General features: G+C 37.8%; 2 protein-coding genes across 10 annotated transcripts in view; one reads left to right on the forward strand and one right to left on the reverse strand.

Annotated features, from left to right (window-relative positions):
- LOC129733813 (octopamine receptor beta-2R) overlaps nucleotides 1-23,225 on the forward strand; it is a 525,686-nt gene that overhangs the window by 410,366 nt on the left and 92,095 nt on the right. The gene's annotated exons all lie outside the window — the stretch shown is intronic.
- The window catches only part of LOC129733219 (octopamine receptor beta-3R-like), a 325,956-nt gene that overhangs the window by 118,545 nt on the left and 184,186 nt on the right, over nucleotides 1-23,225 (reverse strand). For all 9 annotated transcript variants that reach the window (XM_055695222.1, XM_055695231.1, XM_055695100.1 and 6 more), the window contains one exon: nucleotides 6,514-6,712. In XM_055695222.1, the coding sequence (XP_055551197.1) occupies nucleotides 6,514-6,712 (199 nt within the window). The remainder of the gene's footprint in view (nucleotides 1-6,513; nucleotides 6,713-23,225) is intronic.

The following is a 23,225-nucleotide window of genomic DNA, read 5'->3' on the forward strand; positions in this document are numbered from 1 at the left end:
TGATTTTCAGAAAACTTTCATCTAGAAACATCTTGTACAGCCAGTCTGCATCACAAACACAAATTAATAAAATAAAGGGGTCCACTATAGGTTAATTTATCCTGATCTTCTAGTTGTTTCGATCTGGTTCATTATAAAGTTATTATGAATCTTTCAAAAAAAATCTATTGAATTTTTATTGATCTCTCGAAAACAAAATAAAAATTCACAGCATTTTATATGAATCATACGTATACATACAAAATAAAAAATTGAAATCCTTGATCAATTTTAATATGAGGTAACTAACACGAAAAATGGAACCCAAATTCTCCGTACACAGTTATGAAAAGATATTTTGTTGCGTGATAAATATGGTCAAATTTTTCAACATCAGACGAGCGGACGTTCTCAGTGACAGGTGCTACGCGGGATTCAAGGAGAGCCAATATGTCGCCTGGAACTCTGGGTTCATTAACATTCGTTCACATGAACAATCGGCTCTAGCCTTACTCCGGCCATCATCTCGAGAAAACACATATGACAGTGCATAAAATGTGCGAGGTAACCAAGTATTTTGAAAAAAAAAAATAAATAAATAAAAAAATAAAAAAAATCCAGGACGGGTCGGGTACAGGTCGGGTACCGGCAATTTCGGGGTATCTTTTCTTCGGGTACAGGTCGGGTACGGGTAGTTGGAGAAAAAATTTTCGGGTTCGGGTCGGGTACGGGTATTTAAAACAAACCCGACTTCGGGTTCGGGTCGGGTGCGGGTCGGGTACGGGTAACAAATTTTCCATACCCGACAATCTCTCATACATACATACAGAAAATGCTCAGTTCGTCGAAAGAAGTCGAGTGGTATATGACATTCGGCCATTGGGACCACGTTTATACCTTCGGTTTTTCAGTGATTGCTATACCTTTCTAGGAGAAAGGCAAAACGATTCTACAAAACTACGCGATACAAATCTTCAGACATCCATCTTCAATAAACCTAACTTGAACGCTCTTTGTTCCGAAAAAAGACCATATTCCTCCTTTTTTATTTTGAGAATCGATACAATTATGTAATCGTACTGGACACTATCATAAAAGCGCGCGCTTTCAGTATAAAAATATGCCTATAATCTGAAAGAAAAGTATATTTACTTTCCTGTTTGAATTGATAACAACGATTTACCTGGCAAAGAATGATTTCGGTGCCACAAAATGTGATCTAAGGTTGGCAAATATTTTTACAAGCACCAGCCCATGACAAACAGCACAATAAGAAACATTTCAAATCAATTGTATCAAAACCAACCAGAGAGGTGTCTTATAACATCAAAACTAAAAGAATTCTCGTGCTTATATCAGTTGAGTTCAGTTCGGAGGTTCTTTAAAAGCATTTTGTTCCATTTTATCCCATTTTAAGCTGGTTCTAGCCTTTTTTGTTGCAATGTTTAAAGTTTTCTACAACGTAACAGGAACTATAAATAGAATGCTTTGTACCGTCCGAGTGGAAGGAAATCCGGGGAGCATTTTTTTCATTTGTCTATTGGATTTCTTTGTGCTGCGTGCTTCGCTGGTGTTGCTTGAATACTTGAATGGTTTGCATTGTTTTTTTTTTTGCCGGAGTGTTTTATTTGGAGAATAAAATTGTTTTTTTTTGCCTTTCTCCTAAAAAGGTATAGCAATCACTTGCAAAACCGAAAGTATAAAAGTGCTTCAAAAGGCCGAATGGCATATATCACTCGACTCAGCTCGACGAGCTGAGCATTTTCTGTATGTGTGTGTGTGTGCGTGTGTGTGTGTATGTGCAGATTTTTATTCTCACTCACTTTTCTCAGAGATGGCTGGACCGATCTTCATGAAATTAATTGCAAATGAAAGGTCTTGTTGTCTCATGAGACCCTATTGAATTTTATTGTAATCGGATTTTTAGTTTAGAGGTTATGTATCAAAATGTAAAAATCATGAAACATCATTATCTCAAAAACTACACAACCGATTCGAACAAAATTAATTTCAAATGAACGGGCTACCTTAAGAATCCTTAACTTTTGAATTTTATGAAGATTGAACTTGTGGTTCAAAAGTTATGAAAAGAAACGTGTTCTGAAGACTGTATAATCTTACTCATGTTTCTCAGAGATGGCTGGACCGATTTTCATAAAATCAGTGTCAAATGGAAGGTCTAGTTGCCCCATGAGACCCTATTGATTTGTTTTGCAATCGGACTATTACTTTGCCTGTTATTTTTAAAAATGTGAAATCCAGCTATGAAAAGGAACATATTCCGAAGACTACTTGGACTCACTCACTTTTCTCAGAGATGGCTGAACCGATTTTCACTAAATTAGTGTCAAATGAGAGGTATAGCTACCTCATAATACCCTACTGAATTTAATTATAATCGAACTGTAACTTTGTCTGTAATGTGTCGAAATGTGAAAATCACGAAACTTCATTATCTCAGAAACTACACAACCGATTTGATCAATATTATCAATATTATTATCAGATGAGCAGGCTAAGGGTTAACTGATGAATTATGATTGAACACGTGGTTTCAAAGTTTGGCTGCCCTATACGTTCCCATTTTATTTGATTATAATCGAACTCAAGCAACCGTTATGTATTAAATTGTTAATAAAACAACTAAAGTCTATTATCTCAAAGAGTACATGACTTATTTGAACATAACTAGTGTCATACGAACGAGTCATCTCTCGAACTCACAAATAACAAACTTCATAACAATTTGATATGTGGCTCAAAAGTCATGGAAAGAAAAGAAATTCAAAGACTATTTATAACTATACCTGCTTTGATCGATATATGTGGCCTCAATATAATTTAAATGTGGTATCGTACTATTTGAATGTTCCAAATTTATTGATTCCTTGCGATGTGTTAAATGTCTGCAAATGCACGACGAATCGGCCATAGGATATGATCAAAGTCAAATAACAAATCGTTTAAAATTATTGGTTTTACCGAAATGACTACACCCTCGACTTTTGGCTTCTGTACATCGCCTAAATTCTGAATATATTCATATTGGGTGGTATTCGGTCATTTTCAGCAGATTGTCTGGCATCAATCTGACACCAGAAATACCCATATTGGGAGGTACTTAGTTATTTTGGTTGTTTTCCAGAAACTAAATGTTTGGTTTCTATGCATCATCTCGATTACGGAAATTTTCATATTGAGTATTTGTCGGTCATTTTCGACTGTTTCCCAAAAGTTGCCATTTAGCAATTCAAAATGGTGCCTGAGGTCAATTGTTAGCTCATTGCATCATTCTAGTTCCAGAGATACTCATATTGGATGGTATTTGGTTATTTTAGGCTATTTTTTACAAACCGGAAGTCGCCATCTTGGATTTTAAAATGGCATTTGGGAACAATTTCTGGCCTCCGTGCGTCAATCTGGTCAAAGAAACGCTCATATTGGGTGGTATTTGGTCATTTTCGGCTGTTTTCCAGACACCGGAAGTCGCCATCTTACAATTAAAAATGTTGTCTGAGGTCGATTTGTGGTTTCAGCACGTCATAACAATTCCGGAAATACCCATATTGATGGTATTTGGTTATTTTAGACTGTTTTTTACAAACCAGAAGTCGCCATCTTGAATTTCAAAATGGTATTTAAGATAATTTCTAGCCTCTGAGCGTCATTCTGGTTGAAGAAACTCCCATATTGGGTGTTATTCGATCATTTTCGGCTGTTTCCCTGGAACCGGAAGTCACCATCCTACAATTCATAGTGGTGTTCTTGCAATATTCTCGCTCCGGAGATACTCATATTGGGTGGTATTTGGTCACTTTGGGCTGTCCGAAAGTCGTCATTTTGAACTTTAAAATTGCCTGTGAAATCAATTTCTGTCATCTGGGCGTAATTCTGGTTCAGAAAACATTCATATTGAATGGTAATGATCATTTCCGGCTGTTTGCCAGACACCATCTTAAAATTTAAGATTGTGTCTGTGATCAATTTTTAGCTTCTGTGCATCTTTCTGGTTCCGGAGATACTCATATTTAATGGGAATCGTCCATTTCAGGCTGATTTCCAGAAACTGGAACATGCCATCTTACAATCCAAAATGTTGCCTGAGGTCGATTATGGAACATATTTGTTACCACTAAAAACATTCACCTGCCAAATATGGTTCCATTTAGTTGGTTAGCTCTCGAGATGTGCAGAAATTTGTGTTTCATTTGTATGGCATCCCTCCCTTCCAAAAAAAGGAGGGGTGTCAAAACATTATGGACATATTTTTCATCCCTTAAAACGTCTACATGCCAAATTCGGTTTCATTTGCTTGGTTTGTTCTTGAGTTGTGCAGAAATTTATGTTACATTTGTATGGGACCCCTCCCTTCCAGAAAAGGGAGGGGTTTAAAACTATCATAGGAACCTTCATAGGCATCAAAAACCCCTACATACAAATTTTCACGCCGATCGGTTCGTTAATTTTCGAGCCTATATGGATCAGACAGACAGACAGACCGGATTGCATTTTCATATGCATAGATTACAACATCAATATTTTTTAAGAGTGAATATACATTTATTAGATTGAAGCGTTCATGTAAATCTATTTTTACAAATAAACGTTTGAATGAGAAAGGCTGGGTCTGACCGCTAGGTGGATTAATTTTGGTTTTCTCTTTTCATTTCGCGCGCCCAGCTGTGATTTCACGTTTCGGATTCCGTCTTGGCGATTGAATTCAAATCTCGTTATGATCAGCATAATCGCTCTGGAAGGCAGCACTCTTCCAGGCTATTGCAGAACAAATGTATAACAAATAACAGCAATAAATTTTCGCCCATAAAAACTGGATTGATTCGGTACCAGTAAAACCCCTAAATGCTTTTATCTTCCAGCAATCCTTTTTGCCGAAGTACTAGCGGCGTAAAACACTTATGTTAGGATGTTGCCTTATCGTCTTCATTCATTGCCTCCTCCCGCGCACATTTTCCGGTGCCTGCGGAGCGGTGCAACAATTTCCCATCATAATTCAAGCCGAAAGACAAAAATACCGACCGATAAGGCGGCAGCTTCACCCTGAACGAACAGTAAGTAGGGGCAGATATAATGTTCGCCACGTGCCGACAAAGATTGGGTTCCCCCCGTTCTCCCGGTAGATGGATAGAACGCAAAGGAAAAGTGTATGGAAAACCGACTGTCGGTTCGGTAGCAAGCCGAAGGCGGTAGGTGCGACAGCAAAATCCAACATCAACGGGTCCCTCGGTGTGAATATTTTGCGAGATACAAAAAGCCATTAAAAGAAATGAGATGGAACCCCTATTATCGGAAACCGACTACGTTGGGGAAGTGGAAAATCTGGGAATTGAGAATACTTTGTCAATTCCCCGACGCAGAACCTGGGTCTCGTTGCTTCGCGATAGTGATCAGGTTCTATTTGGACCAAAAATGTAATTACATTTCACTCGAGACGGTAGCACCATTAAGAAGGGCTAGTAAAAAGAAGTACTTGATAGGGACTCAGATAGCACTTCTTTACTTTTGATGTAAAGTTAATCAGGACAGTTTCAAGACCTGCATTCAGTTACATTGTAACGTTTTTATCACAATGTACCGTTATTTATCATTAAACATCAAATAAAGGACGGCTAGAAAACATTTATGAGCGTGGGATTGAAACACCTGGCTAATGGTTTAGCACACATTAATATCGCCAAACTTAACCGAACAAAAAAGCAGAAAAATCAGCAATCTCTTCTGCCAATTATAGCTCTCCAACTGTGTTCTGTTTTCGATTTCAAAATCAACATTTAAATGACCTTCCATCTTCGCGGCGGGTACGTCATGCCCCTTCCGGATAATTAATTACAAAGCCCATAATGGTTGTAATTACATCCGCAAAGTTGAAGGCCTTTGCAGACGTATTGTGCCAACCAACTATACAGTCATTAATATTCGGATAATTTGTTTATAACAGCGGATTGGGCTCCGCAGTTAAATTCGAAAGCATGGGTTCGTATCGAGTTCGGCTTTAGCCCACTGTTTGTTGCTTGTTGGGCATAAAAAAGAAAGTCCATTAACTCCGCGAAACTACAGAATAACGTAAATGAAATAATTTTCCGATCAACGAGTAAAAGTATTTCCTCGTCTAGCGACATGTTTTCTAACATTTTCGAACGCTAATAATTATTATGGAAACGCATGGTTTTTTTTCTGACCCTGCTGTGTACCTGAACTACACTTTGCTTACGCTGATATTCATTAACCAAAAAGCGTGTAAACGAAAGTGACTTCGTCAACAAGGAATGCCATCTTATGTGGTAATCCTCACTAAACATTATCATGCGGCTTTACTCACATTAGTCCCAACTTTCCTAAGTTAGAGGGCCTCACAGAGAAGTAAAGCAGGTTAAAGCATGTGTGCTAATTTGCCAATTAATGCGCACACCTTTCCCCGACAGTCACCGGAGCTGGGTGCGAGTGCCTTCAAAGCAACTCCAAAAGCACCCGCTGGTAACATACACAAAAAAAAGAAGGAAGCTATACTACACTTACATCCAAATCGCTCAGCTCGCTGTGGGTGTCATGCTGAATATCTTTCATGTCGATCCCGAAGTCGCAATCGCTGGCACGCAAGTGATGATTCCGGTGATGGTAATTCGCGTGCAGCGTGTTGGAATTGTTGATTTGGACGCTGTTAAGCAGGATGTTGGAACTGGTGCGGCTTAGGGCTTTCCGCTGGCGGATGGCTTCCCTGTGAAGAAACACGAGAGGTAATTGTTAGTAAAGGGGCCGAAGTTATCTAGTTAAGATGAAAAAATAAAATATATGAGTTTTCGTGGTGTTGTATTATCTCGCTAACTTTTTTCTTTAACGTTGTTATCTAGCATGTTCAATTCTTAAGTTTTGTAACCGTGAAACTTTTGTAGACACATTTGTTTCCAATTTTTATAGCAGTTTAAAATCATTTTATTTCATTTTTTCTAGATTACTTAGAAAGATTTATGAGTTTTTGCTACAAATAAAAAATCATTTTGAGCTTAACCCATTCCATATGGAAAGAAACTAAATTTTACCCCAAGAAGTGACATTTCAACTGTCAATGTCGAATTGGAAACGCAACTGTTTTGTTGTCATTCCACTGTTTACCGCTTGACAAATTTTGAATGTATGCGGAGTTTCGAAAACATACAAATTCCATAAAGCGAAGAGTTCGTGTTTTCAATATGACATAAGTAAATGTTTGTGTTTTTCTCTTATGCAGTTTAGAGATCGTTATGAAATTTTGACCATTCGGTCACGATTATTCATTGAACATTGAAGATAAAATGAAATAAAAATAACTCATAACTTATAACCGTTACAAAAATGTACATTTCTTGTTGAGTTATTTGTAGTTTTATTATAACCATCGCCAGACATCAAGTTAGTCTAAATTCATGGAAACAAATTTTATTTATTTGTTCGAGGCTAATGACCAACACATGATTAAAACCTCGTTAAAATAATAAATAAATAAATTTATTTGTTTATTTATTTATTTATTCATTCATTTATTTATTTATTTATTTATTTATTCTATATTTATTTATTTGGATATAGAGAATGTCACAGCGAATGGTTGGTGTCAAGTCATATCGACGTGCAGGGCATGTTTGCACGAGATTCGTTCATTGTTCGCGTATTCCTTGAAACTTTTCATCATTTTTACTGCTGATAAATGAAATCATTATGATATTCGGAACATTATTGAATTATCCAACGTTTTATCTATCCAATAATATATTGGTTATTGTTATCCATCATGTGGATATGCTGTTACTGTGGATTAAAATCTGACGGAACATTTGCCAGTTAAATTTCCAGTTAACCAGAATGTATCCCAGTAAAGGAAACAAACCCGTAGTCCTATGTGAAATAAACTTAAAAAAAAATCACAGGAGGGTTGTGTGCAAAGTCACGACCGCAAGGATGAAGTAGAATACTTTTACAAGAAAGAAAACCCGGCTGCTTGCGTGTCAGTCATTTTTCAATTTGTTCAATTTAATATCGGATAAGATACCGATCACATCTTGGCGTTATCACTGACAGTGCGAATAATTTATTCCTTGTGATAAAATAAAATGTGAAAAGCTGATTCAACACTCAAAACTAGACGGCTCACGTGTTGTAAAAATGAGTCAATTTTTCATTGAAAGCATTTACTAGTGCCCGCTATCGCACAGAGACTGCATTTCACTGAAAGGCCTCACTGCATCAGCTGCTATCGATGCTAAACCAGCTGCAAGTGCTACGCTATCCGTAGCCATTCCAATGTTTTAGCCGCTATACGCTGCTATTGGTTTCCGCTGACCCTGCATTAGCTGGCCCAGCTGCTATCGATGCTGAGATCCGCTGAAACTAGTGCACTATCCATTGCTATGCTAAGCTGTGGCCGCTATCCGCCTGGTATCCACTGCACTGCTACTGCTGCTGCTAAGGGAAGACTGCTGTTGTCGCTGTCTAGAACTATTATGAGCGGCTTCGACTGAAACAGGCTCTTATATAGGGATGAAAAACCTATCGATAGTAGTAGGAAATCATCGATAACTATCGATAACCATTTCAGTCGATAATTCCCATCCTTACTCTTATACAAACAAATAGCAAATTTAAAATGGCAAGGTCTATGATTCTGTCGGCCGTGCTTGGGAAGCAATCATATTAACGACTAATCCGATCAGGTATCAAGTAGGTCGGCTGAAAGCCATGGCTTATAACGGCACGTTCCCCTCACATGTGGAGGATTTGTGCCTAACCGTAGGAACCTTCTCATCATTTACCTGACAAAAAGGGAAGAAGAGATAGAAGAAGAAGGAAGTATTAAGAGTGGGAGAGGAAAAGGATAAAGAAAGGATTGGAAACATAGAAAAAGCATGGGATAATTGTGTTCTAGGAATTATCAGTGATAAACCATAAAGTTCGTCTTCCTAGTCCTAGTCCCAGCAAAAATTTAGAAAGCTCTAGAGTTCTTTCCCGCAATTGAGAATGAACTGACGGATATTTTTCAAATCAAGAGATCTATATTCAGATTCATTTATGAGATGACGACCGAAAATCCTGTAACGCAGTTGGGCAAGTCTGGAACAACTACATACTAAATGAAAAGAAGACCCATAATCGCCCTCACAGAGGTCGCAACCAAAAGTATTCGAACGATGCATGCTTGCTAAATGATAGTTCAAACTACAGTGGCCAGTTAGAACTCTTATCAGCACACTGCCGTTCTTTTTTGATAAATTCAAAAGATAGTTACTAACTTTTACAGATAAGCTTGGTAAATACAATTTTGTTTGGCGACAGGAGTCAAGATTTGTCCACAACCTGTTATGCTCAGATAAAGCCCACAAGCAGATCTTTTGTTTTATCCAAGACTCAGGAATAGGTACCGCGGGCTCAGGACCCACAAAATTGTTTGATGCACCACTTCGGGCAAGCTCGTCTGCCCATTTATTGCCAGCAATGTTAGAGTGTCCAGGGACCCAAAGAAGATTAACAGTATTCATGATGCTAAGTTCTTCCAGACAAGTGCGACACGCAATGACTAGCTTCGACCTAGAGTTCTGAGAACCAAGTGCTTTGACAGCAGCTTGACTACACAGTGCAACAATTTTTTGCCTTGGCTCCTATGTATGATTTTTTGATAAAGTTTGATTCGAAAATAAATTTCCCTGAGTTTGAACATATTTCAACTTAAGGGGCAACAATGGCGACATTTTGAATTTTTGAGAAACCGGTAATTTTTGTGGTTTTTTCGACGCCATTTTGTTTTGAGGCCAAATATCAAAATTCTAAGAGTTTGTCCACCTATTAGCATCCTTTTACCCATCTTCTGAAAAAAAAACAGATCTTAAATCGGACAAAAACTGAGATCAAAACGGTGATTCTACGAAACCGGTTTTGGCATAGTTTTAGTATATTTCACAAAGCAAAATAATATCGATTATTTCTGAGTATTAATGGTAATTCGCTAATATCTTAAAGTGGTAGTCAAATTATATATTATTTTGAGTAAAAAAGTCTAAGAAATCGAATGGTAGGTACAGAGCCGGATTTAAGGGGGGGGGGGGGAGGGGGCCAGGGGGCCCGGGCCCCCACATTTTGGGGTCCCCACATTTTTGGGGCCCCCACAAAACGAGAATATCACAACTACACCCATAAGAGTTCACCTTCAATTCTTTTGGAATGACACACATTAACACACCATTTGAATCGAACCAGCGCGCATGGGAGGTAAAGTAGAGAAAGAAAATAATCAACAAGTTTTTTAATGCATTGCTGTTGATTCCAAATAAAAATAAGCTTACTTGTCCGAATCAGGAATAACAGATATGCGTTTCAAAATGCAGATTTTCAGAGTCCGTGTGCAGATTTTATTGACCTGCAGATGTGTGTAGTTTTTCCTAGTTTCTGTAGATTATTGCCAGGGTCACCTTATATTTGCGCAGTCTTTCTCAAATTGTGTGCAAATTTTTGCCTGTGGATCGCAACTTTTTCAAATTGCGGTAGGTTTTTTTTAGATATCAAGGAAAATTTTTCTGATTTCGACCAGTTGCAGATATCTTTCAAAAACATCTGGCACCTCTGGTCCAAATCATTCCACAGTCAAATCTGACTGTAAACAGTTAGCAAGCACCGAATTTATTAATACATTTGTTCAAAATGTGCGATCGCCACAAAACCCCGCGTGTGGAGCTCAAAAAAGAAGATTACATGAAGAAAAAAATCAAAAACTCGTTAGTGCCTTGCAAAAATTGTTTTATTTGAGGATTTATTAGAGCCTGATTCCCCGTTCACAGTACACTGCATATTACCTGATATCAGGCGATTCGTGCTGTCGAGGCCATATCACGATGCATATCACCTGATATCCCATACAATCGAGTTGTCATTGGATATCACCTCGGCTACATGGTATCGCGGATATCATGTTCGAAAACCAAGAAAAACCAGATTTGCAGCAGTTAGCAACACGGCCAAAAGACATTTGACGAAGAAGGAAGCAAATATTTTTACTCTTGTCATCCCGCACATTTTGACAATTGCATATGTGAATTCACGTTGGTGCGAGTCAACTAGAGGTCGCAATATTTCCGGGAAACGGGAATGTTAAATATCATTTCCCGGGAATTCCCGGGAACCGGGAATGAAAAAAAAAATCTTAGCAAAAATGGGATTTCAAATAAAGTGTATTGATAAAAGGTATCAAAAAATCGTTTATAATTTCGTTATCAATTCGCATGAAAAACGAATTGAAAAACAAAACTTATTCAAGTTCACATCAGAAATTGCAGAAGAGTAGGTTCAGGGTTTTTATGTCGTTTACCAATCGCTTCAGATCCACTGAGAATTTTCCGTTAAACCCAATTTCCTTCTGTAAAATTTAGCTTAACTTTCTAGTGCGCAGTGCCGCCTTTAGACGGTCTTCGGTTGAACCTCTAAAAAGCTTTAATAAGAACTTAAAAAATGTTTATAAAGCTTCATAGTGATTTTTTTGAAGTCCGTTTAGAAATTAATTTGAGCACTAGAGGGTTAAGCCCGCTGAATCACCGCTGGTGTTTGATTTTCATAATACTTTTAAATCACCGATTCCATCTTTTGCTACATTACATTAGAAACTGGAGTTTCCAATACTTTCAGTTTGTTGAAAAGTATGCTGAGTGTTAAGCAGGCATTAAACAAGGCAAATATTTGCTATATTTGGTACTGCATATTTTTAGCAAAATAATTCTTCGGGCTATTATATATATGCACTATAATAAATATTTGCTCAAAACTCTATTTGCTTAAACAATAGCAAAGCTCATTCGCTCATATTTTACCGAATTTATTTGCTATACCACCACACGATGCGATTTATTTTCGTAAAATAATGTGCGTAATTGTTGTTTAGTTTTAATTGGTATAAAAACATTTGGACCCTTTGGATTTATTTGCCTAGTTTCTCGTTGACTGAGTAAGACAGCAAATATTTTTGACAAATAATTGAAGCAAATAATATTATATAACACGGCCAGCAAATATTGACCGTCATTTCAAGCAAATATTTGCTCCCTATAATGTCTACTTTAAAGGTGCTTTACACTTTGACGTCTTAAGTTTCGTGTTATTCGGGAATCCCGGGAATCAATATTTCTATTTCCGGGATCCAGGAGTCCCGGGAAAAGGTAATTCCCGTGAAATCGTTCCCAGGATTGCAAACCCTAGAGCCAACTAGCTGAAATCTATATCCTAATTACATTGCTCTTGTTGTCTTGTTTTTGCCTTGACCTGTTTTTATTTTCTTCTCTTTTCAATTACCAAAGTAAATGTCAAACCATATCATTTGACTGTAGAGTGAACACCCGAGGTGATATTCGGTATCATCTGGCGATATTAGGTGATATGCGGCGTGGTCTGAACAAGGCATAATGATCTCGAACGCAACTAAAGAAAAGTGTTTTTAGAAGACGAATTTTATATATAGAAATGAAATAATGAAAAAGATTGTTGCAATCTTAGTTCACTCGAGTAAACTCCGGCTCCAGCTTTTCCTTCAAGCAGAGATCCATCCGTATAAATAACAATATGATCCGAAATTTCTTTTTCTATGCGGCCTGATATCCAATCATTACGCACAGGTAAAGAGGTACTGAAATCACCATAAGTAAAACTCGCAGGAAGAGTCATATCACTTGGAGCAACTATAAGTTGGTCCCACGAGAGCATGTGTGACCACACACGTGAAAGGGAATTGTTATTATTGATATCATAGTGCCAAAATCCATTTGCTTGTAACCGGTATGCACATGAGTAGGCTTCTTGTTTCAAGAAAATTTGCAACGGTTTTATACCAAAAACAGCTTCTATTAGACACATCCGCTGTAGATGATTTAACTTTGTCTGAATGCTACACAGCTCTCCCTTTTGCCACCATACGAGACATCCGTACGCTAGTATTGGTCTTATTATTGCAGTATAAATCCAGTAAATGTATTTAGGTTTGAGACCCCAGCCTTTAACAATTGTTCGTCTACATTGTCCAAAGGCCAAGCATGCCTTTTTGATTCTAAAATCGATGTGAGCAGACCAGTTAAGTTTAGATTCTAGTATTACTCCAAGGTGTTTAACTTGATCTGTCACACAGACCTCAGAGTCAAGCAACAGCGAAGAAAATCCATCGAATACTAACCGATTTATTAGCATTTGAAATTGGACATATTTTTCACTTATTTAGGTTTTAGATTTTCATTCCACATCCCTATGTAGCCAAACTTCCTGAGAGAAGTATTCTACTTCAAAAGAATTTTTAAAACTTTTTCAGTGTTTTTTTTTTCTTTTTTATTTCAACGAACAAATTATTATCTACAACTTTGCCGAAGACTATACCGATCAAATGAACCATTTGAACGCCAACACTAGGAGTGGAAGAACCAAGTGACAGAAACGACTGGTATACAGGAAGTGCGAGGCAGCGGTGAATTAGAAGAACCGGACCTGGGCAGGTCAACGAGGGAGAACAAAGCCAATTACAAACGGGCACGGAACGACATACATGACCACGATTCTCAGACGAAAGCAGCGCCAGCAAGAGGATTGAACATGAGGAGCTGGAGCAGCTGTACCGTGCCAGTAATATCAGTCTTGTAGAGGCTATGTGCCGCAAGCCAACATGTGCAACTATACGGGAACCTTCTCACAGATACCAGTGAGGTGTTCGACGTGTGAAAGGAATACTTCTATGGACACCTAAAGGCAAAACAGCAAGTGGAAGCGGAACTGGAATTGACCTATGAGTACCAGCACCAGATGTTCATGAAGTTTTTTGTGGAATCGGGAAGCTGAAGATAAAGCCGCAGGCAAAGACGGACTGCCGAGCGAGCTTTTTTAACATGAGAGAGAGCCGCTGACTAGAGTGCTGCAATGAGTCATTTTCAGGATTTTGAAGGAGAAAAATCTGTTAGACGAGTGGGTGTAGGGAGTAGTCTGCCCCCTGTACAAGAAGGGCGACAAGCTGGAACTACTGTTGTTGTGAACAAAAAAAAAAAGCTGGAACTACCGCGGTATCTCGCTCATCAATGCCGCCCACAAAATACTCTCACAGAGCCTGTTCCGTCGTTTATCACCTTTAACCTGGAGGTTTGTGGGCCAGTCCCAAGCGGGCTTCATGAGAGTCTGTGCAGTACTACGTGCCCATACATCACATCTTCATCATCTTCACGGCGGCCTATGATACAGTCGATCGAGAACAGCTATGACAGAAAATGCACGACAACAGATTTCCGTATAAACTATTCAAGTGATGTGCTCCGTGCGAGTTTCGGGGATACTCTCGAGCCCTAATTGCATACGTCGCGAAAGTCAATAGGTTGCGGTGGGCCAGTCACGTTCTAAGGATAGTACAGACCTTTACGTAACTGTGATGTTTGCTTGAAATTGCAAAATTCAGATGGGGCAGGTTGTCCAACGTTACGTCATTTTTGGGGGGGAGAGGAGTCGTATCGAACGTTACTTATCGTTACATAAGGGGAAGGGGGTCTGAAATCTAGATTTTTAGCGTTACGTAATTTATGAACGATGCCCAACATTCAAAGTTTTTTATACTTTCAAGTAGAATAAATCTTAATGGCTAGAACAAAACTATGAAATAACTTTATTACAGCTACTCGTGCACACACTACAAGAGGATGTTAAACCTATATTTTAAAACCAAATATATGAATATACGTTTTAGTCGGCAACCCTTAACGCAGCGACTTACACATTTCTTGATAATACTGGATTCTGCTGTGGTAAGTTCTGTACGTCTCTCTTAAACTCTTAGGGCATCTTCAGCGGTGGTCTATTTTTGAAACAACTTTATACTAGATTTAGAACCAGTTAATATAGACCAACCTTTCGTTCTCCGCACCGGTGTTGAATATCTTGTTGTTTTAAACCGCTGACTTCTGTTACACTGTCCACAATTAAATACCCCATGCTATCAGTTTATGAGACTTGTTATAATAAAAAGCACTTAATATTTAACAAACGGAAATTCGATAATTTTTACGCACATTGAACGATTACTTTGGCAAGACACTTTATATCCACAAGACTTTATGGATTTGACGGTTTGACCCGAGCGTCAGTGACATTTCTCAGGATGGATTGGTATGATCGAAAAATTTCTGCTACAAATAGGGCTTCGGAGGATAGCGAAAAATATTTGATCGCGTAGATGTTCATTTTCCATTTTCATCTCATCAATCTTTCATTCTTTTAAACTTGGGTTCGGTTTTGAAGATATTGAAACAAGCTTGCATTTTGAACGTTTTCAGTTCAGTGTCTTCAAAGAACATTTTTCTGACCTCTTACGGTCTCCTCTAGTCCCACTTTAATTAAGGCGATTAACAAAATAGCCAACATATTTGTTATTCCTGTGGCTGATGGTTGCAAACCAAGTAGTTGAGCCTACGGTTATGGTTTTCCAGAATTTCCCCTTTTGCTGGTCCTTGAAGCCAAAAACGACAAACCTGTTCATTTTTTTCTTCAGAAAAGTCACAAAAATGAATTGTGAATTGTCATAAAAAATCTTTGTTTTGTTTATTCCCCAACACTCGCAAAATGCTTATATGGAAATAGCTAAAAATGAGGTATTCAATTAAAATATAACATTTTACCCACCTATTGGTAGCGTACACAGGGTTTTGAACGATCTATTTCTTGTTCCAAAAAGTGACAAAAATAGACCAAAACGTATACCAGTTTCAAATTTATTCAATTTAGATCTAGTATAAAACAAAATTTACACCACCGGTGCAGCAGTGAATTTGAGTTTGTTCCAAAAAAAAAAAATAGAACAAAACAACGATTTGGACCACCGCTGAAGATGCCCTTTTTTAATTTTTTTTTTTTTAATTTTTTTTTTTCATTTTTTTTTGTGATGACGGTGAGCATGGTAGCTTGTGTACCACTAGTGTGCTGATTTAAAAGCTATTTTTTGTGTGAAATCAAGTGATTTTGGTGATCTAGTACTAGTGATCCGACGGCATAATTGGATATCTCAACGGATAAGTAGAAGTGTCTTTGAATGCTTTTAATTTATTCTTTTTTTATCGATTTATTTTATACCATCGCCCACCAACGCATCTATGTTATATAGACGCTACAGCTGCTGATTTTTTTTTTTTTTTTTTTTTTTACCACATAACCGTTTATTTTCTCATTTTCTTAAAATATATACAAACAATTTTTAAAACATTTCTTAATCGCTATGGTGTTGTTCCATCTAATTTGACGTATTTCTTTTTGAAATTTATACAATCTTTGTCTTCCAAAGTGTTTTAAATTGAAAGCAATTGCTTCACACACTAACCATAAAGCTGCCTTTTCTTCATAACTTTTATCACTGATATAATTTCCTATGATTTCTTCCGGGTCATCGTATAATAAATTCAATCTTCTTCTTAACAACTCTTTGATCCAGTTCCACGTTTGACTTGAACCTATACATGATTTTATGCGATGATCTGTCGTATCTAGCTGTCCACAATATTCACATTGATCATTGTTTATTCCGGCTATACCGTTTCTGAACAGTTTTACTGTACAACTTACTATGTCATTGAGGAACATATAGAGACCCTCCTTGGCATTTCTTGTGAGGAAGGATTTACTGCAATTTTGCCACAAAATAGCCCATTGTTTGTTAGGATTTTCTATCTCTACTTTTACAATATGGTTACGTTCAGTTAGCATGGCGTTGTAAATTAATTTAGTGGAATTCATAAATGAGTTATTGACCATTGTTTCGGCACAACATATCCATTCACGAGAGTTTGCAGTTAGAAATAAGCAGCTCTTTTGTGCCAACATGAAATGATCCACTGAATCATCGGATTTTTTGGAAAATAATATATTTTTTAAAAACAAGGCCTTACACTTGAGGTACGGATCAGTAAGAGAAAGTCCTCCGTTACTTGTATCAAGGAAGAGTTGGTTTCGGGCTACTTTGAATATCTGTCGATTCCACAGAAACATCCAACAACTGGTGTTAATTTGTGCAAGGTGAGTTTGGTTGGGAGGGAAAACTTGTGCCAGATACCATATCTTTGATAATATAAAAGTGTTCACAATCCAAACTTTTTGAATCAAATTCAGATTTCTTCTAGCATGCGTTTTCAGAGAGTGTTTAATCGATTTAATTACTGAATTAAAATTACTTGTTACCGTATCAGAATATTTTGCATAGAACGTTACACCCAATATTTTTAATGTTTCTTGTTCTTGAATTTGGTGCGGCCCAGATCTACAATTGTTAAATCGCATGTAATGCGATTTATTGAAGTTCAGCTTTATTTTAGAATATATACTAAAATAGTTGATGATCTCCAGAACCGTGTCGAACTCATGATCGTTGAGGATAAAAATATTAAGGTCGTCTGCATAAGCTAATACTTTTATGAAAGTATTGTCCACGAAGCAGCCTCTAATATTATCGCTAATCATTCGTATAAGTGGTTCTAGGTACAGCACAAACAGTGCCATACTAATGGGGCATCCCTGGCGAACCGAAGACTTTACTTGAATGTCATCGGTCAAGTATCCATTGAAGAGAACTTTGGAAGTTGCGTTGCTATAAAGGTTTCGCAGACAGTTAATAAAAATGATCGGGAATTCTAATTTTGCTAGCACGGCCCATAGAAACGAATGACTTACTCTGTCGAAGGCCTTTTCTAAATCTAGGCTCAGAAGAAGACCTTTGAATCTTTTCGTCTGTCCGGCTCGAATAGTTATGTTTCTTAATTTTTTTTAGTTTTCAAGGCAAGAGTACTTCGGATTACACGCTGTCTGACCAGAACCAATGATATTCTCTAGTATAGGATGTAGTCTGTTAGCTAAAATTTTTGAAAATAGCTTGTAATCCGCGTTCAACATACTTATCGGTCTTTTGTTTAAAATGTCATGCGGGTCACCTTTTTTTGGAATCAAGCTAATTATACCCTTCGTAAAGTTCTTGGATGGACGTACCCCTTCAATCAAATATTTATTGAAGAGCTGTACCATGTCATCAATTAGGCAATCGGAAAGTCCTAAATAAAATTCGTAGGTTAATCCGTCTGGGCCAGGGGTCTTTTTTTTGCAGCTTCCTTCAAGATAGTTTCTAGTTCCGTTTTTTCAATGGGTCTGACCAAGTTAGTTGCATCTTCAGCTGAAATCTTAGCGGTAAGCTGGCCAAGAATATTTTCGTACTCTGTTTCATTATTATCTGATTGAAAAATCTTACTAAAATATGAAAACAAGTATGTTTTCAACACACGGGGATCTGACGTGCTAACGTCATCAACTTTTAAGCTGAAATTGGCATTTTCTGATTGTCTATTGATACAGGAAGATAATTGGAACAAACTAATTTTTTCATCTTGCAGTAATGAATTGGCGCTAATTTTCATTCCCAAGTTTGATAACCTATTCTGTTCGATGTCCATCAATTTAGACTTAACGAAACACATTTCATCATAAACGTTTTCCCTAATTGATTGCTTTTCTATAATTTCATATAAACAAACATAGTAGAATTGTTTCTCTCTATGTGTTTGTTGGTTCAAAATAAAACTTTGATTCTTCAAAACTTTTGAGATTCTGTTTTTTACATATTCATTCCACCACACATTAATGTCATTCTGGTATAAATAATTCCTTTTGCAATCCTGATAACTTTGCGTCAGTAAATCATGTACATTCTCTAGAGAAAGTAGGTTTGGATTAACTTTCCAATAGCCTCGTCCGCGAACCTGTAGCGGAATGCCATCAGGAACCTGATACTTAATCATAACAGCGTGATGGTCTGAAAATGGTACTACTTTTGTAGTTACCAATCTTACTTTTTCGATAAAGTCAAGTGTTGCATAGTATCTATCTAATCTAGATTTTGAGTCACCCCTTATGAAAGTAAAGTTAGTTCTCCCGTTCTTCTTCATCTCAACATCATATAACCTCAATGTGCTGACCAAAGTTTCCAACCCTGTGCAGCTATTTGCTGCTCTACTGTTCGAATCCGCTCTAGACAAAACGCAATTAAAATCACCGACAACTACGTTCCGTTTTGTAGTTGACAGGTGAGGAATTATTCCTGAAGTGAACATAATGTTTCTTTCATTCTTACGTCCTGAACCTGACGTTGCATACACATTGATAAAATTGATTCCATCTATCGCAACTGACGTTAATCGTCCATCGGCACTCATAACTACATTTTCAAATTGAACAGTTTTTCTCACAAGAATAGCCGTGCTCTTGTGCTCAGTACCTATATTAACAATAGCAGCATGTGTTGGGAGAAATCCAAAATCCTCAAATGCCACCTCCTGCATGAACAAAATGTCAATATCGTTATTCCAGACGAAATCTTTCAGAAGAGATTTCTTTACAAATGTGTTGATAGCATTAAGATTGATTGTACACGCTGATCGTATAAATACCATTACTTTGATAAGCACTCACTCTCTCAAACTACTTACTCGATTTCTTACCATTACCTCGTCCCTCCGACACCGTACGGAGATTAGTTGTTCTGGATAAACTCTCGTGAGCCACCGGCTTGTTTCGCTTGTTTCTCTGATTACGAGCAGGGGCCTCCTTCTCTTTCTCGCTGTCGGCATTCGTCTGGGATAATTCCTGTATGTTCGTTGACAAAGAAGATGTTGCAGCTCGCTTCTGTCCTTGCTTTGGATTTGTATCCATGTGATCCGGATCCTCGTCGTTCTTCTGTTGATCTTCATGACTGCTTTCTGCTGTTTGCTTGTTTCCGGTTGAGGTTCCTGTGTTCAGTGTTGTTTGGTCTGCATTGCCATCCTTTTTTTTCGTCAGGGTTTGCATGTTGGCCACAATCGGAGGTGCGGTTTTGTTGAGCATAGAAATCGGTTTGCCATGTGCAGTAACTGTACTGTAGGACCGTGCGCCAGCACCGTTCAGGATTGAACCGGTTGCCAGTTTGGGACAGTTCGCTTTCAAGTGGCCTTCGTCTTTGCAATAAAAACAACGATTCTTTAATCCGTCATAATAAATCCGTGCTCGACAATGTCCAATAAACAGATTTGCCGGGATCTCCTTGGCGATCTCCATATGAATGCCACGGACGCCGCTGAACACACTGATACCGTATTCAGTTGGGTAGCGTTCTCTCACCTGTTGTCTTATCGTCCCGAATTGTCCCAATCCCAATGCGATACTTTTATCCTCGATTTCGGGAGGCAGATTAAAAACTCGCACGTACCGAAATATGCGGCTGGCCATGACCAGCGTAACCGGAGTTATCGAACTATCATCATACTTGAAGACATAGCCCTCTTCCACGTGGTTGCAAAATTCGTTGAACTTACCTTCATCATGAAATTTGATGAAGAACAAACGGTCATTTTCATCTTTGTAGACTGAATGCACTTCTGCAGCGGTCAGCTGAAGTTGTCCGGTAACAAACTTGAGAACCTCCAGATGCGAAGGTATCTTGGCAACAGATTCAAAGCACAGCTTCAACGTGTTCTTCCGTAGGCTTGACTCCATTATATCTATTGTTCAATAGATTCCGCTAACAATACAACAACTACTACTACAACAACGGCAGAGCCGTGTTTAAATTGTGAAAAGAATACGAGAGCGATTGATATATACGACTGATCGGTACAACGTCTCATCCGAGAATGATTGAAATTTCATTGTTGTGGTTTTTCATTGTTCATTTGCCTTTACCCTCCGTTGCTGCTGGACGAGTCCAGCGTATTGGTCTGCAGCAGCTTCGGCTTGTTTGCAGCGGGAAGATGGATTGTGGCAAATGTGGTAATATCATTCTCATTTTCGACGATCCGGTTGTTTGCGTTGGTAAATGCAAATCTCAGTTCCACAGAGTAGTGAAGATACTAGATGTTTTTTGAAAAAAAAAAAACTTTAGATCCAAAAATCCACAAAATCAGGAACTTTAGAAACGGTAAGAATGGCTCGATAATTGCAGAGTGTGCAGTAGGGGATAATGTTGAGGTTGTTGAAAAAGACATTGAAAGCAACCTGGGTGAACGATATAATGCTGTTATTCCCACAATCGCGAAGCCTAAGTTGAAGATTGTGGGAATGAGTGATCGATATTCCTCCGATGAATTCATAGACTTGTTGAAAAGTCAGAATGATAGCATCGGCTTTGAAGAAGTAAAGGTTATTGCCGAGTATGAAAATTCACGCTTCAAATATAACAAGTTTAACGTGATAATCGAAGTTGATCAAGACACTTATAACTGCCTAATGAATGCTGGAAAAGTAAGCATTGGGTGGGACAAGTGTTTTGTACGAGAGGCCATAAATGTATTGCGTTGCTTTAAATGTGGCGAATTTGGTCATAAAAGCACAGAGTGCGTTAATCCTGAGACATGCTCTAAATGCAGTGAAAAGCACAAAACATCGGAATGCGCTTCTACTGATTATAAATGCGTAAATTGTTTAAAACATGATAATGTTAAAAAGTTAAAAATGAATTTGGACGCGAAACATCCAGCATCAGGTTCGCAGTGTCTAGTTTTTCGGAGACTGTTTGAAAAAAGAAAAAGCAACATGTTGTCAAGTAAATAGCAGCTGAAGAAAATGCAATGTGAGAGGAAATTAGAAATAGTTTATCTTAATATTGCTGGTTTCTCCACGAATTATGTTGCTTTGCGGCATCTTGTGGAAAAAAACGACCAATGTTAGTATTGCTGGCTGAAACTCACATAGTGGAAGCTGATGCATTTGACCAATATAGAATTCCGGGTTATAAAGTTGCTTTTTGCCTTTCACATTCCAGACATACTGGTGGGTTTGCTATTTACGCCAAGGAATCAGTCAAGTTCAACATTCTATCAAACGAATCTGTCGAAAACAATTGGTTCCTGGGAATATCAGTTCAGAGAGGCATGACGATGGGAAATTTTGGAATAGTCTACCATTCCCCCAGTTCGAGTGACCAGCGTTTTTTGGAAATTTTAGATAACTGGCGGGAAAATTTTGTTGATTTGAATAAATTAAACGTAATTGCTGGTGATTTCAATATTGATTGGCTTGGTGGATCGAGCTCGAATCAATCAAAGCAATTAGTCGGTTTTTTCAATCTTAGACAAACAGTTTTTCAATTTACAAGAATTTCCAGACACTCTAGTACCTTGATTGATCATGTGTTCTCCAATTTTGATAATGTTAATTCCTTCACAGAGGCCGATTATAAAATAACAGACTATGAGACAATTTGTATTTCAATTGAAAACGATCAAAACCGAGAGGATAAAGTAAAAATAAAGTGCTGGAATAGTTATTCGAAACAAGCAATGTCTCAGCTTGTTTCAAGAAGTTTGAATTTTCATCCACTAACTGGAGATTTGGACAATAAAGCAGCTGTTCTAACCAAAACGTTGGAAAACTGTACCAAGAATCTAGTTTCTGAAAAATTTGTTGAGTTACAAAATTCGAACAGCTGGTACTCTTTAGATCTTGTGCGTTTAAAACGAAAAAGAGATAAATGTTATAAAAAATTTTGTAGAAGTAATGATAACGATGATTGGAACAGGTACACCGCGGCGCGAAACATATATTCACGCACCTTGAAAAAGGTTAGATGTGCATATATACAACGGAAGATCGATCAACATCAAAATAACAGCAAAGAGTTATGGAAAACTTTAAAAAAAAATTAATGAAAAGTAATAATACAGTCACAGTCCATAACTTTTAATGGTATTGAGGAAAACTCCGCGCGAGTTATTGCAAATAAATTTAACAGTTATTTCGTTGAAAGTGTTCTATCGATCAATCAAAGTATTGATGTGGTCAATGAACCGGACGAGATAATACAGCCGATCCATAATAACTGTAGATTTGATGGTTTTCATCCTACTATATTTGCAGAGTTGAAAGATATTTGTTTCTCTTTGAAAAGATCGGCTGGTATCGACAATGTCAACGCAAAAGTAATACAAGATTGCTTTCATGTAATTGGACACGACCTGCTGGACCTTGTTAACGAATCTTTACAAACAGGGCACGTGCCTGAAGTTTAGAAGGAATCTCTTGTGGTTCCTATCCCCAAAATTACTGGGACGGATAAAGCCGAAGAGTTCCGCCCCATTAATATACTGCACACATTAGAGAAAATTTTGGAGCTAATTGTTAAAGGCCAGCTAATGCATTATTTAAACAGTAATGATTTGCTGATCCCAGAACAATCAGGTTATCGAGAGGGACACTCTTGTGAG

The sequence above is a fragment of the Wyeomyia smithii genome, chromosome 1 (genome assembly GCF_029784165.1).
Source record: "Wyeomyia smithii strain HCP4-BCI-WySm-NY-G18 chromosome 1, ASM2978416v1, whole genome shotgun sequence".
NCBI lineage: Eukaryota > Metazoa > Arthropoda > Insecta > Diptera > Culicidae > Wyeomyia > Wyeomyia smithii.